General features: G+C 36.8%; 1 protein-coding gene and 1 long non-coding RNA gene across 3 annotated transcripts in view; one reads left to right on the forward strand and one right to left on the reverse strand.

Annotated features, from left to right (window-relative positions):
* Positions 1–709: 709 nt before the first annotated feature.
* Positions 710–16,281, reverse strand: part of LOC122633629 (RNA pseudouridylate synthase domain-containing protein 2-like) — a 72,275-nt gene continuing 56,703 nt past the window's right edge. For both annotated transcript variants that reach the window (XM_043821731.1, XM_043821732.1), the window contains exons 5-9: positions 13,137–13,359; positions 5,943–6,030; positions 2,225–2,401; positions 1,377–1,960; positions 710–1,183 (exon numbers count right to left, since the gene is read on the reverse strand). In XM_043821731.1, coding sequence (XP_043677666.1) covers positions 1,000–1,183; positions 1,377–1,960; positions 2,225–2,401; positions 5,943–6,030; positions 13,137–13,359 — 1,256 coding nt within the window. In that variant the 3' untranslated portion in view covers positions 710–999. The remainder of the gene's footprint in view (positions 1,184–1,376; positions 1,961–2,224; positions 2,402–5,942; positions 6,031–13,136; positions 13,360–16,281) is intronic.
* On the forward strand, positions 2,398–3,529 carry LOC122633630. The gene is made up of 3 exons (XR_006328155.1): positions 2,398–2,770; positions 2,882–3,081; positions 3,236–3,529. It is a non-coding gene; the product is annotated as an uncharacterized LOC122633630 (long non-coding RNA).

A 16,281-nucleotide genomic window follows, 5' to 3' on the forward strand; every position in this document is an offset into this window, starting at 1 on the left:
TGAAATTTATAATGAAATATGTAGATTTTTATGTGTTTTAGGATAATTATCTTTTTTTTTTTCTTTTTTTATAATACGACCCACGATTTGAATCTTGACCATGTATGTTCCAGGTATCATTCTTCCTCTCTCTCTCTCTCTCTCTCTCTCTCACTCTCACTCTCTCTCTCTCATTCTCTCTCTCTCTTTCTCTCGAGCACGACTGTTTACACAACGCGTTAAAGGGGGCGATATTTTATGTACCAAAAATTATTCAGAGAATAACGAGACCGTGTTCTTTTTTACGTAAACGCGTGATAAACACATTTTTTAATTACGACCCTAACTATCATTTCTCGACGGTTCAACAGTCGATTGTCTCATATTATATTACTTTGATCATGAATCTTCTTATTTTTTTTCTTTCATTTTATCTTATTTAATTTTTTTTTTTCTTCACGGCAAGCAAAGTGCACTGCTGAAACTTTTGCCGTCGTGCGTTTTCGTATTTTTATTTTTTTTTTCTCTCCTTCGTTTGCACATAATTTTCTATTAAGATACAAGCGCGTTAAGTAAAAAATGTGTTACTTATGTATTTGAAAATTTGGGGAGCTAAGCTATTCGCGAAGAGAAAAAAAAAAAAAGCGCGAAGATATTTTATAAATATCCCTTTTTTTTTTCTTAATCCTTCCTTCGTGGCTTTTCTTCGTTTTATTATCATCATTATGACTTTTTTTTTATTTATTCTTTTTTTCCTTTTTTTATTCTTTTTTTTTTTTTTATTCTTGAACCGTCGAGGAGTGAATGTGAAAACGTTATCTGAATATTGCAAGTCTCGTTACTTTCCGGACAAAGTCACGTACGATGGTCACGATCGCTCGTTCGCGGATGGAAGGCACGGGGTAAGGATATCAAAAAAATTGTTGAAGGGTCGGTCACGATGATAGTTCGCGATGATCGTTCATCGGGAATTATTGGTCGATATATCGCGTTACACGCATTTCCCAATATCTTCGTAAACTATCGATCATCGGCCGTCCAATCGCTGGCTGCCCACGCAGGAAGTGGTGTCTCGTATTCCCAGCCTGGTCCGCAGTAACGCCACGCGTGAAGGTACATCACTAGATCCGATGGTTTTGGATCTCTGTATTTGACTTTGCACTCGTAGCAGTGGGGATCGACGATGACCTTATCGTTGGCGAAGCTGTTGGAAAAAAGAAGAAGTGTCATCCGGGAGAAGAGAAAAAACAAAGAAACAAGAAGGAAGACGTAATAGCAATAGTATTTCAGATAAAAGCAAATCTTATGTATATAACTGTTTCAATCGGATGGATACAAGGATATAGTTATTTGATCGAACAGTTGGACAACTCAGATTAATATATAGATTTGTGTACCTTTGATCGGGCGGCTCTGAACCCGTTTGTGTTCCAACCGTCACTTTGAGAGACTTAAGTTCTTGCTGGGGCCGTTCCTCCTCGGACAATGTAGCCGTCGAAGATGCTTCCTCAGGCGAGGAGTTAACGTTCTTATCGTTGCCAGCCAAATCGCGTTCCTCCATGTCGAGTTTCGATTTGAACAGACTCATCTCAGAGTCCCCATCCATGCCAAGCCAATTCTCGGCATTGTGAATGCTAATGAGATCTCTGACCAACTCCTCGTCGGTTTTACCGATATTACCGCCCTTTCCTTTGTGCGGACCAAAGACTACGTGATTGTAAAGAGGATCATTCACCACGGGATAACCGAGATACTGTAAGTGAACTCGTATTTGATGCATACGACCGGTTTGAGGTTTGCAAAGTACCACTGAAGATTTTCCATTGTAACTCAACCGTTTGAAACGTGTGACGCAGTCCTTGCCCTTTTCGGATACCTTGCAAACACCTATCTTGTAGGAAACGACCTCGATCGGTTCTGAACAGACCACTTCTTCCTCCGGAAATTCACCTTCGACCCGGCACACGTATTGTTTGTGCACCTACGTATAACGAAAAGGTAGGTCAGGATAGAGAGAATAAGTGTAACAGTAACAATAACTGCTTGTTTCTATTAAAAGTTTTCTTTAAGAATATAAGTATCGTTTCCAACTTTTCTAACATACACATACACCATCGTACAGGCGTGCATACACACATATATACATACGTATATATTCGTTTCAAATCTTAGACAAAGTTGATAAGATAAAGTATAATCCCTCATATATTTGTCAACATTTTTATCAGACAGTCCAATTACAAACCTGTCTGTTTCTTATCTGATGTTCCATTTGTCTTGCTTTCTTAGGTGTCCTACCAAAAAGTAATATTCCACTGGTCAATCTATCCAGCCTATGGATCGTTCTAAGATTCTTCAAGTTGTACTCCTTGGCCAAAATGAAGACGACCGTGTTGTGTCGATAACGTCCACAGGGATGTACCTGTATCGTAGGTAGAATTATGGTGTAAGAATATAAAGGATATTATATTTAAAAAAAAAAAAAAAAGTATAGAAAAAGGAAGTTTGTCGAGAAGAAGGATCCTACGACCCCATTTTTCCTTGCTATTCGAGGAAAAAGCAATCGCCTCGACAAAGGCCGGTCGATTCGCGCTTCAACGTACATACATACATACATACATGCATGCATACATACATACATACATACATACATACATACATACATATATATACACGTGAGACCAGTAGTCTACAACAATGTACCTGCACCTGCACCGGCACTGGCACCTGCACCATACCACAAGGGAATACGTGCTGTCCTCTCGAACGAAAACAAATTACACCCGTTAGAGTACGTCTTTACGATTGTTCTGTCTGTTTTTTTTTTTCTGTTTTCTCTCATTCTTCCTTTTCTTCTCTGTTCTTTTTCATCTAATTTCGTTTTTTCAATTTTGATTTTTAGTCGAGTACGCCAAGGAATCGAATATCTTTCGAGACGATATCGTATTGTTGTTCTTCCTGTCCTAATTGATCGTAACGACGTTCTCGTGGAGTTTTAGCAAGAATCGCTTTTGAACGAACGTTTCGAATCTCGTTGCAGGAGTGATCAATGATCATTAAACGCGGACAGCCGCGAAGAAACTCTTTCTAAAGATTTCACAGGTGAGAGAAATGTGACAACCGACCTATTTCTTTTCTTGAAGTAATTTTATTTAAAAAAAGAAAGAAACAACAAAGGAAACAAAAAGAAATGAAATAATTTTACAATAATGGTTATTGATTGCCGTTATATATATCGAACTTTTTCTTCCATTAGTTTCACGAATTAGGGGACTAGAAAAATGTACTCGAGAGAGGTCCTCTAACGATTTCTTACTTTTAACAATACCAAACTAGAGAATTGCGGCTTGTTTCAAGATCGAGTACCACTCGTCTTACGGAGAAGCTTGCAAGGACCTCTTACGTAGCTGCAGAAGCTTCGGTAAGTAATTGTGTAACTGTGTTTTTTTGCTGGGATGGCAATTTACTTTATCTTTTTCTTTTCTTTTTCTTCTTTCTGTCTTTCTTTCTTTTCTTTTCTTTCTTTCTTTCTTTCTTCGATCATCCCCCCCCCCAAAAAAAATGCATATATATAATTAATACATTTTTACGTTGGTTTACGAACGAACATATTCGATATTACACATTAATATCGATATTACTTATTAATGCTAATTACAAATACTTCTCTTACGTTGATTACATCGATATTTCGTTTTGATCAATTAACAAAATGGCAACGTGTAACACGAAGATACGAGATCGTAATTACGGATATAAATAAAGTAATGAAAAATGCAGTGGAATGTAAAAAAAAAGGGGGGAGGAAAAGAGAGAACAAAAAGAAATAAAAGAAAATAAAAACAAAACAAAAAAAAAAAACAGGAAAGAAAAAATAGTTCCCATTAAACGTGCTCCTGACCCCGCCCTGACCTCGTTGTTATTTTTTTTACATTCGAATATATCTAGAAAGTTGCATTTAATTAAAAGAGATCATTACGATTCGGATATCACTTTTCTCTTTACCTGTGACTATTATGTTAACGGCTTCTAAATACACTTACACGAATTTATAAGAATACACACATATGCACACGCGCGCGAGATAGAATAGGGAAGATGAACGTATATAGCTTGTAAAATGAAAAGTGGAAATAGATAGGATCGTGGAAAAGAGATAAGAGAACGATAGGAGAGACATTTTAATGTCGCATGCGACATAAGCAGCTCCCACAAGGGATTATGTAAAATCGGTTCGCTCTAATTAGTCGTCAAAGTTAAATACGACTCGTACTAACGATCGAAATTAAAGACAATGGTACGCGGGAGAGTGCCATTTTCCACGGCTGTGCTCTCTCTCTCTCTCTCTCTCTCTCATTCTCTCTTTCTATAGCTCTTTCTCTTTCTCTCTCTCTCTCTCTCTCTTTCTCTCTCTCTCTCTCAGAAATACGCATACACCAATACATTGTTGACATCCGTTAGCCAACGTTATACCAGTTCTGCTATATATGTACGTGATGAAATAACATTTATGTGTTTGCCGGACGATTAATGAAATTTGTCGGTAGGACAACAATACGTTTTCACCTGGTGAACGGGATCGTAACGATTTAATAAAACGTGTCACTATGTTTTCAGTTTGTTTTCAGTTGCGAACCCGGTTCCTGTTCGCCACACGATGCTCGTGACCGCTGTTTAACTTGGATCTCTCTTCGGGAAATAAAATATAGGCTGTAGTCGCAGTCGAAATCCACTGCACCGTGTGGCAAATAAAAATGAATCGGGAGAGAGAGAGATAGAGAGAGAGAGAGAGAGAGAGAGAGAGAGAGAGAGAGAAAGGGAATGAAATTGCGATGGGGCTTTGTTTGCACCCTGAGTTCGACGATTCTCTTTTCTTTCTTTCTTTTTTTTTTCTTCTTTTTTCTCTCTTTTTTTTTTTTTTCGTTGGTTCGTTCGTTAGTTCGTTCGTTCATTCGTTCGTTCGTTTTCGGAATGAATCGTGGAAACGAGGGTGCCAGGACCGTTCGTTCCATCGAAAATCCTACAGAGGAACTTAATTTACTTCTAGTGAAATCAATTAAATGTATCATAGAAATATGTGTGTGTGTGTGTGTGTGTGTGAATGGATCTACGTGATCGTAGATATGACTTTCGATGTTGAAGTTAAAACGAAATTAAAAAATAATACATTACGTTGATCCGAAAGCATTTAGTGGATATTGAATATGTTCAAATAATTCAAATAGTGATCGATTAATTAATTACTTGATTAATATCTGATGTAAAAAGTAAATAAATAAAAGAAAATAAAAGGATTCTCTGAACTTTAATGGTAATACCTTTGAATAATCCGATAAATGGTGCGATCAACCTAAAAAGAAAAAGAAAAAGAAAGAAAAAAAAGAAGAAGAAAAGAAAGAAAAAGAAGAAAATAGAAAAGAAGAAAAGTAATGATCGCGTTCGATGATTTTTATGTCATAATTTTACTCAAAAAGTAAATCAACTAGTTGGACAAATGACAGAAAATTGGAAGTAGATCGAGGGATGGCAAACAAAAAGCGAAAACGAGAGAGAAAAAGAGAAAAAGAAAGAAAGAAAAAAAGAAAGAGAGAAAGAGAGAGAGAGAGAGAAAGAGAGAGAAAAAAAGAAAATAAATAAAAGACTGTGTTTGATGATAGTTGTACACTGAGATGGTTTTGGACTTGTAGGGTGAAAGCTAGCAAACCCCATTAGCCGGCTTACCACGATTCAAGCAGTAAGTCTTCTTAAGAGGAAACAAGGACGTCTGATTGAGTTAATGTCGACCATAGAGCATAGATAATTGTTGAATCGTATCATTGCGTGTTTGGATATGTGAATGAGATAGTAAATGTAGGAATAGAGAAGATATAGAAATAGAAATAGAAAGAGAGAAAGAGAGAGAGAGAGAGAGAGAGAAAGCGACAGATATTTTGGCAGTACAGTCCTGGCAGTACACCACTTACAGGGATGGAGGCGGGCTTGTTGACCACGACGACGTCCTCGTCCATGTGTATCACCGTGATCGGCTCCGAGGTGACAGGCACCTCGTGTCTGCAACACACCAATCGCAACCAGCTTAACGTGGCTTTGTTCTTCATATTAAAAATTTCCTTCGATCGCACGCACACGCACACGCACACGCGTATACACGTATACATACACAAAGGACAGACTTGTTTCTATTGGTACGTGTTTAAAGTAATGTTTAAAAAAAAAAACACGCGCATACACACACACACACACACACACGCACGCACGCACATATTTATATATACGTGTAACGTTCTCATTATTTAATTAATTTCGATTGAATCAATTAAAGCTTTCTATCGAGTCGACTTAAACATGAATCGAGATAAATGATAGAAAGTTGGAATGCATTATGAAAATAGTATTTCTCTCAACATGGATTTGCTGTAATAGGTCAGAAGTGTTCTCGAAAGGTTACAAGAATCATTAATCAGGAAGAACAGAAATTGGCGTTCATACGGTACGACGGTGTTCGCGTCGATTACAATCGAATCGTCGATGGTAACCGACGCGAACAACGTGTTCGATTGTTAACTTGTTATTCAATGTTTGCCATTCGAACGGTCTTTCTTTCTTTCTTTCTTTCTTTCTTTTTATTTATTTTTTTATTTATTTATTTTTAGTTTCTTTTCGGATGAGAAACTTGGATTCTACCTACCTCGAGCCTTCCGAAAACGTTCGCAATAATTTGTATTCAACGTATATTAGAAACACCTGCAAGGACCCGTGTATTCCAACTTCAATTATACCCTCTACCATCACCAACACAACTACAACTACCACTACCACTACCACCACCATCACCATCATGCTGTCGATATACACTTTATCGGTCTTCCGTTATTACGTTTCCCCTTTATGGCTTAAAATTTTTTTCCCTTTCCTTTTTTCTCTTTTTTCCTGTTTTTTCTTTTTCCCCTTCCTTTCCCCTCTTTTCCCCTCTTTACCTTTTTTCCTTTTCATGACAAAATATAGAGAGACCACGGCATAGAACGATTTACGAAGAACATCGATCTTTCTCCCTAGAATGCTTTGAAAAATGTCGTGCAAGGAACGTTCTCTAAAGTCCAATTAAGTCCGCTCGTCCTAGGAACTAACTCGCCTAGAAGGGTTGGTTCTGCTTTAGGATAGGTCTAATAGCCTTTACGTCAAATTGCGAACACCCACGCTCCCATTAAAGCACCACCCCATACTAGCTACAGCGAGAGAAAGAGAGAGAGAGAGAGAGATAGAGCGAGAGAGAGAGAGAGAGAGGGAGAGATAGAGAGAGGTAGTAGTCGTTCCTTCCACCTATATATTCCACTCAACTACAAAATTACTCGCAATACGGTACAATTAATGAGTACCGATTCTCGATTCGGTATTCGGCTTACCCGAATCTTCCTTCCTCCTCCTCCTCATCCTCATCCTCATCCTCATCCTCCTCTTGCTCCACCTCTTTGGCTTTCGAAGCCTTCGTTAACTCATTGCGTAAACGTAACAATTACCGACAGCTTCTCACGCTTTCGAGTAGCTTGGAATATCATTTCCATAAATTTACTCCCACGGTATGGATGAGACTATACCGTGGAGGATTTACAACCGATTGAATATCATCGTTCAACGAAAAATTCGAGAGTGGGGGTAGGATGGAGTGGGGAGGGAAATTAGAAGAGAATATCGATGAGACTACTCTACTTCTTTTACTTTCTTCTTCTATCTTTTTTACTTTTTCTTTATTTTATTTTTTCTTTGTATTCTTTCTTTCTTTCTTTTTGCAATCTTCCTTTTCAAAACAAGCTGTTCGACCAATTAAACTTTCTTTATATTAGGAGAGAACAATTCCGAGCGCAGTTTCTTTTTATTCCTCCTTTTTCGTTAAAAGAGACACTTAAATCGGTTAAACTCATTTTTTCTATCGTCGCTTAATCATTGGTTTGTTGTTTGTAAGCTTTTAATAGGAAACGATCGATCAACCGAACCGCAAAACTTTACGTCACTTTGCGAAAAAGGCGGATGTGGTCGATTGAAAAAAGAAAAAAGAAAAGAAAAAGGTTGATCCTTCATGTATGAATCGGACATCGAACGATGACGTTCCAAACGATTATTCGCGTTTAATTTCTGACTCGATAGCTAATGCATAACTCTTGTCCTGTATATACATACGAGAACTGATTAAGAATTCTCATGAAATTCAAATTGAATAGACAACAGGGATTGGGAATGAGGAACCGATAGAAAGGTTGACGGAGAGCTAGCTAGTGGTGGTAGTAGTGGTTACAGTGGTAGTGCCGATGGTAAAGGTTTTAGGATGTTAACTTTGAGGTCTCTCAAAATTCATTTGCGAGGTCTCACATCGGGTCTGTGTATCGGCGTCGTTTACCTTCGTCATTATTATTTTAGCTTCGTTCGGTTAACCAATGTCCGATCTAGAGAGCTGTGCAATGGCGTAAAGATAAATCGTGACACGATCGAAAACTCGATCGTGACAACAAACGCGTTCCGTGGTAGTGGCAAGCATAGTCCAACGTTTAAGCCGGTATACCTTTTTCCCTCCCCCTTCTCTTCCTTTCCTTGGCAAAGGTATAACCGAGGAAAAGGTGAGCGGCCAACCTTTGACCTCCTTCCGATATCATCGTGTACTCGATCCGAGCTAATAAATCAACCTGTCACCGCTCTCTCTTTCTCTCTTTCGTCGTCTCTGCAAGCCGCGACACACTTTACCCCAGCACCCTTTACATACTCCCACTTTAGCCTATTTGCCACCCTCCTCTCCCCCTCCTCCAACCACCACCAACACCACCCTCAATGCCCCCCCTGTTCCCCCATTGGCAACCCGGACGTACCACTTACTACTGTGCTACCCTGTGACTAGTAGATAAGGTTCCATTTAAGAACATGATTAGTGGACTTGTTCTTAGATTCGCAAAATGCAACTATTAGGAAAACTCGGTCGTTAGGTGTCCGAGATAAGACTGTACAGTGTATATATTATATGTATGTGTTTTTTTTATGTGTGTGTGTGTGTGTGTTTTGTGTAATAGAAATATGACTCGTACAAAAGGTACGTAGATATATTCGAAAGACTTTGATTTCCATGTAGACGATATGGATACAAAAATACGTGGATATCAAGGATATGTACAAGAATAACAAAGGGAGATCTTTGATGGATAAATGGTTCCTATATTTCTGATAGATATTCATCGAAGAGAGCTTTCGATATCTTTGTCTTTGGTTTTACTTTTCTAGACTCGCAATTTTCTGTTAAAATATATATAGATATATGGATATAGAAACATGTTGTGTATCTGTGCGTATGTGTGTGGGTGTACGATCAGTGAGAAATAATTTCTTTTCTTTTCTTTTCTTTCCTTTTCTTTTCTTTTCTTTTCTTTTGCTTTTTTCCCCGTTTATTTTCTAATATTCGTGAAAAACGTGTATCAGTCGATATATGGAAAGAAAGAAAAATATGATGCATCGTTTGTTCGGTAAAAACGGGAGACAAGTATTTGAAGAAGAATTTAAGGAAGGTGCAAGGACGAGGAAATTTGTAGAACGTAGGAAATTCCTTTTCTCTATTTGTGGGATGAGAAGAACTCGGACGGAATGGTTTTTTGGTCCTTTTGTTTCCTCACTGTTGTAGGAGTTATATACGATGTGGAAAGACGGTCTCCTTAAGCCAGCTTCTTCAAGACGGATAAAACAAAGTAAAAAAGTAAAAGAGAAAACGGGCTACGAGGAAAAGTGTTACGTCGAGAGCTTGAAAAAAAAAATAGCTTTAATAACCAGACAAATATAATTAATGGAATTATACAGCAAGAATGCTAATGTTTATCGAAACAAACTGTTTGTAATTGGTATTTAATAGAGGTATAAGAGAGAGAGAGAGAGAGAGAGAGAGAGAGAGAGAGGGAGAGAGAGAGAGAGAGAGAGAGATTCACCGTCTTGTTTATGTTTAGATTATCAGCGAGAATCTTAACTAAGTTAGGTAGATAGCTGCAATAAGGCAAACAGAATGTAATAACCGAGTTGCCAATGAGGCAATATTAACGAAATTACGTGATAGAGATAAAAGTGTTATAAACTAGGAACATATTGTTCAAAGATAGTTGAATCGAATTTTTCTACGAATTTGTACGATAAGAAAAATGTAGAAAATTGAAATTATTTTTTTAACGAGATCATGTCTTTTTCTTTATATATATATATATATATATATATATATATATAACTACGTTAAAAAAAAAAAAAAAAAAAAAGGAGAAACCAAAACGTGATTGATTCGTCGCTGGAGCAAAAGGAAAGTACTTCTTCCTGAATATATTCAAGGAGTTTCGAATTAAGATTTAAACGAGCTATAAAAGATCAATTTAACCACCATTGCTATCCCGAGGAATAACAGACGACGTTTCCGAATTACGATGCCAGGAGGCACTCCGCAACAAGTTCAATTTTCTGTGATTTCCCTGGTAGTAGGAGTAACGCGCCAGCCAAGAGTCCCCCATCCTTTCTTGGCACGGACATTTGCCCAAACATTGTCACCGATACCACGTCAATTTCAGCAACAAGTATTCCAACTTCCAACGGCAGATAAACCTTCATCTGTTTGAGTATGCGCCCTCGAACGTTTCGTTGGGAAGTTTGCACTGAATGACAAACGGGTGTTAAAGAGCAAAAGAGAGAGAGAGAGAGATAGTGATAGAGATAGAGATAGAAAGACAGAGTCGCATCGATTTGTCTATTTTGAATTTTAAACGATGGCTTCAATATACAGATATATATGTATATGTATGTATGTATGTATGTATGTATGTATGTATGTATGTATGTATGTATGTATGTATGTATGTCTATATATTTTTTTTCTCCTTCAAAAGCTTCATTGAATCATCGATCAAGCAGAAATCCCTCAAACGGCGAGCTCTCTTCAATTTCCTATAAACATCTGAAATTTCGATGAGCTTTGAATTGATTTAATACGATCGATGGATACTCGTGGAAGAGTAGACGGAGGAAAAAAGAAAAATATAAAAATCAGTCGGAAGTTTCTTTCACCGAAATGGTATGTGAGGTATCCGAAAGCAAGGTACAGAACTTGCTAGAGTTTTTAGATAATTGGATCGTCCTATTCAATTTTGTACATGTCGTCAAAGTGAAAGAGGTAGAAATATATATATATATATATATATATATATATATATATATATATATATATCTAACTATATATCTATATAGACAGATAGACACGCAAGCCATAAAACCGGAATACAGGTGAAATTCTATCAGTACAAAAGTTTCGATTTATCGTTTCGGTTGCAGTGATAAAACATCAGCCAATATAGAATAAGAAAACCAAATAGTTTATGAAAGAACTCGATCTAAACTCGATGACGATCTAGCACGAAAGGTCATCCTATCGTTAAAGAAGGTCGAATAGAAAAGAAAAGCAAGCAAACGGCTGCTGTTTATCATCTTACGCGGATCGCATCCAAGTATTATTGTCAGTAGTTCGAAGGTGAGCGCGTCACTTAGAATTGCGCAATCTAACAGATGCGTCCTTCGAGACGCAGCACACCTGCCTTTCCAGTATTTCGATGCCTTTCTCTCGAAGCCATTCCATTGGCCTTTCGTTTCGTTTGTTCCAACGAAAAAGAAGAAAAAAAAGAAAAGAGAGAGAGAGAGAGAGAGAGAGAGAGAGAGAGAGAGAAAGAGGGAGATAGATTCTTTTGGCTCTCGCAATCGTCGCTATTCTTTTTCTTTGCTTTTTTTTTTTGTTACTTTTTTTTTTTTGCATTCGCTCGTACAATATTTCAGGATACTAGTCAGAGAATGGAAATAAGATGGAATAGAATAATTTAATAATTCTATATCCGTTTAGATATTCGAGATAAATAAATATATACATATATATATATATTATATATTATTTTTGCTATTATACATCATCTAGAAAAGAGTCCTTGAAAGAATTTCAAAGCATATGATAATTCGATTAGGATATTTATTATTTTTCCATCCGAACGATATTTATCTACGATTCGATCATTCGATTCGTGTAAAAATAGAAAACAATTTGATACTTTCGTAACAAGGATATTACAACGGATTGAAACGATATATCGTTTTAAATCGGTAATAACGAGCGTCGATAAATCTTCTCGAGTTTACGTAAAACCAGCCGTAAAAATAAGTGATAATAAACGATTAAGACGGGATATTTAACCGGCGACCATTTAACTAGATGTGGTAATAAGAATAATAAAAATAATAAAAATAATAATAATAATAATAATAATAATAATGCCAAAGGCACATAATATTTAAATAAAAGAATAAAATGAAAAGAAAATGATATTGACTGATGCGAATAGATCATGGGGAGGGGGAGGGAGGGAATAGGTAGACTGGAAAGATTCGTTACGAAAGCTTTCAGTATTTTAACGACATTTTTATCTCTACGAATGAAGAAATAAAGAAAAATTGTATTCGAAAAGAAGAGAAACAGAGAAGAAGATTGATTTTCATCGTGCATAAAAGATGATAGCAGTATAGAAAGTTGTTTGAGTTGAAAACCGATTGAACTGAGTTGGTGAGTCTGTGTGTGTGCGTGTACGCGCGTGTATATGTATGTATGTATATATATATATATATACACATATATACACACTTATATATTACATGTATATTATAGGTAGAGTATCACGTACTAAACGTGTGCGTTAACTTGAATAGTATTCGTGCCAAGGATATTCCTCCTCGTAATACCGAACGTGGTTCCTTCGGAGAAGGATCTACAAGGCTATCGATCCGACCTTAGACTCGCGTTATATGCAGAAGCCTCGAGATCAAGATGGCAGAGGGTTGTAGTAGTAGTAGGTAATAAATAATTGTCTTGGATGTTTCATTTAAAATGGTTGACAGAAAATTTCGTATACGGTTAACGATTGGTATACGTATAAGTTGACTTTCTTAAAGATCCTTGAGAGAAGTGAAAGAGAAAGAGAGATAGAGAGAGAGAGAGAAAGAGAGAGAGGTAGTGAGTGAAGAAAGAGATGAAGAGAGAGAGAGAGAGAAGAGAAAGGAGGGAAATGTTACAAGGAATAACAAAGGAACCATCAGATGTAAGATATTGTAAGATTTCTTACCTATGAACGATGTTAGCCAGAAGGTCGTTGTGTCGCAATCTATAATCCACGTCCACCCTTTGATAATTGACGGTGAGCGTACCAGCACGTATACATCTCTCGTATTCCTCCGCAGGATGGGCACGAAATTCCCTCGCAAAGACCTCCAAGATCTTCTCGCCGACCCATCGGCCTTTCGTGAACGTTGTAAATGTGAAGTAATAGGGATATACCTTTCGAAGCCCTGTTATAAATGACATTGGCAGCTAGAATGGGGGTATATATTTTATATATCGTAAGTAATATCGATTCGAGTTATCGAGGCTTACGTTCCTTACGTATAATGGAAACTGTTTCTCACATTTCACACACATATATATATATATATATATATTATTTATTTGAAATATATATATATATATTTTTTTCATAAGAGATATCGAAGAAATAAGTATTAACGTAATCCTCTATAATCTTTAATTAGATATTGGAAATTAAGAAAAAACAAAAAAAAAAAGAAAGAAAGAAAGAAAAAATATTCATCCAACGAGAATCCTGTAGATATCCATACCCGAAAGAATTTCTCATTAATTTATTCAGACATTAATTCGCTGGACATTGCTTCGAGGTGATTAAACGTGCTCATTGATCGAACGTGCATTCGCATGACAAAAAAGAGAAGAAAAAGGGAAAGAAAGAAAAGGAGAAAGAAGGAAAGAGAAAAGAAGAAAAAGAAGAGAAGTGACCTCTCCTCCTTCCTTTTTCTCTCGAATAACGGTTAAGACGAATACAATAGGAGACATGCTTTCTTGAAGGCCGAATCAAAAAGTACGGGGTATTAGGTCGGTCGAGGAATTTTTTGCGATGAAAAGAGACAATGTTTTTTTCCCACGAAGACAAGTGCAACGTCTTTCAGGAGGAAGACAGAATCAGGAAGGAAGGAAGGAAGGAAGGAAGGAAGGAAATAAGGAAGTAAGGAAAAAGAGAGAGAGAGAGAGAGAGAGAGAGGTAGATAGATAGAAAGGAGTAAGGAGTAAAGAGTAAAGAGTAAAGAAAAGAAAAAAGAAAAAAGGGAAGCTTTTGAAGTAGGAGATCTGGATTAGGTAGTGAACGCGAAACGTGCCGAGAGTCGTTCGAAGGATCCTCTGGAGATCGGCCTTCCCTTGCTGCCCTTTGCCAACATTCTCATCCACTTATACATAGAAAAAGAGAGAGAGAGAGGGACATATACATATAGTAAATACATACATGTGTGTGTGTGTGTATATATATATAACGGATACTCGATTCTCCTCCGTTCTCGAAGAAGAGCTTGAAAAGAGACGCTGAGAAATCGTTGACGAGACAATGCGTTGTCCTCGACGATGTGTTAAGCCTCCTCTTGAAACATGCTCGTTTCATGATAGTCGAGAAGAAAGCTACGAGAAGAATATACCTCTACTTTTAGTTCTTCTTTTCCTTCTTTTTCTCCTACTTCTTATTCTTCTTCTTCTTCTTATTCTTATTCTTATTCTTATTCTTATTCTTATTCTTTTTCTATTTCTACCGATCTATCGTAACTGTTTCGCTATATCGTGTAACTTTCAGCGAAATTCGTTAAATGAGAATCACGAAGAGAAAGAGAAAAAAGTAACTACTCTTAATTGCAGTATTAGCTTCCGAAAGGGTTAGAATTTATTTTCTGAACGTTTCTTCGTCTATTTTTTCTTTTTCTTTTTCTTTTTTCTCCCGGATAAACATTTGTAATTATCCGTCATTTTCGATCTATTATAAAAAATTATAGACTTTAGAGTTTATCGTGTCGACGTTCATGAAAGATCCAACTAGCTCTTCGCCGAGGAACAATTTATAATATGAAAGAAAACTTAGAAGATCAAAGGAAAGAAACTCCGTATATCTCTTTTCTATTCCATAAGAAAAATAGAGAGAGAGAGAGAGAGAGAGAGAGAGAGAGAGAGAGAGAGAGAGAGAGAAAGGGTGAAAAATATGTATACGCGAACGAAGAATAATCTTCTCGCTTGTGTAAAATTCATGATACCTTGTGGATACCATCCACAATGTCTGTTTAATATTTGAGATGAAATTTCTTTATCGGAAAGGTTATAAATGTGATTGTCAAAAGGGCTGAGTTAATTTTTAATTTTGCATCGACATCGACTGGGTCAAATTATTTGATATAAATAAATAAATTTCGTTGATCTAACTTTTAAGAATATAACTCCGATGTAAAGGGAGATCGAGTTAATGTATTCTTAATATTTGAGATTCGCCTTTATCGAAACCAGATTCAATAATTTGATGAATCCTTTCTTTTCGATGTCCGACATATTTTCTAAATCACGATCATCGGATATCCTTTGAATCATTATATACATATATATAATATTAAAAAAAAAAAAAAAAAAAAAAAATAAGAATAACCTTTGTAAGATATTACGTAAATCAAATCATCTAGTTCGCGAATAAACAAACGAATCTTTTCGTACTAATTTTCAACTGTGTGTCAGACAAAGTCGAACTGAGAGAAAAAAAGAAAAGAAAGAAAGAAAAAAAAAAAGAAAGAAAAAAGGTACGATAAAGAAGAAAAGAGTAGAGAAGAGTAGAGTAGAGTAGAGAATTTAAGCGTTGAGAAGAATCGTGCTAGGTTCTTAACAGCTTAAACGATGATGTCTGCCTACCGATCGACTTTTATCACTTGCTAGCAGGAAGAAGTAGTGGGAGTGGCCGCGTAGAGTACAAAGCCTTCTCTTCCAGTGGATGAACAGTGAACACTCGTGTGCCTGTGTTCACCCCTCACGTACTCACACTTCAGAGTCAAGTTTCGCGAATAGAGAACGTAGACTTTCGAATAAAGAAAGAAGGTAAAGAAAAAGAAAAAAAAAAGGAAAAAACAGAGAGAGAGAAAAAAAAAAGAAACAGTATGAAGGAAGGAAGGAAGGAAGGAAGGAAAATAAACGAATGAATGAACGAAAGAATGAACGAACGAGCGAGCGAATGAACAAATAAACAAAAAAAGAAAAGAATTGGCGCGAGAATATGAAGCTCGCATAACCGGACACTCGTTTGAAAACGATCGTCGTCGAGAGATTCACCTCGGCTTGCTCGCGGGCGATTACACCTCATGAATTGAGAGAATACGTGCTTCGTGTTGCGTCCATGCTTTGAT

The sequence above is a fragment of the Vespula pensylvanica genome, chromosome 12 (genome assembly GCF_014466175.1).
Source record: "Vespula pensylvanica isolate Volc-1 chromosome 12, ASM1446617v1, whole genome shotgun sequence".
NCBI classification, from domain to species: Eukaryota; Metazoa; Arthropoda; class Insecta; order Hymenoptera; family Vespidae; genus Vespula; species Vespula pensylvanica.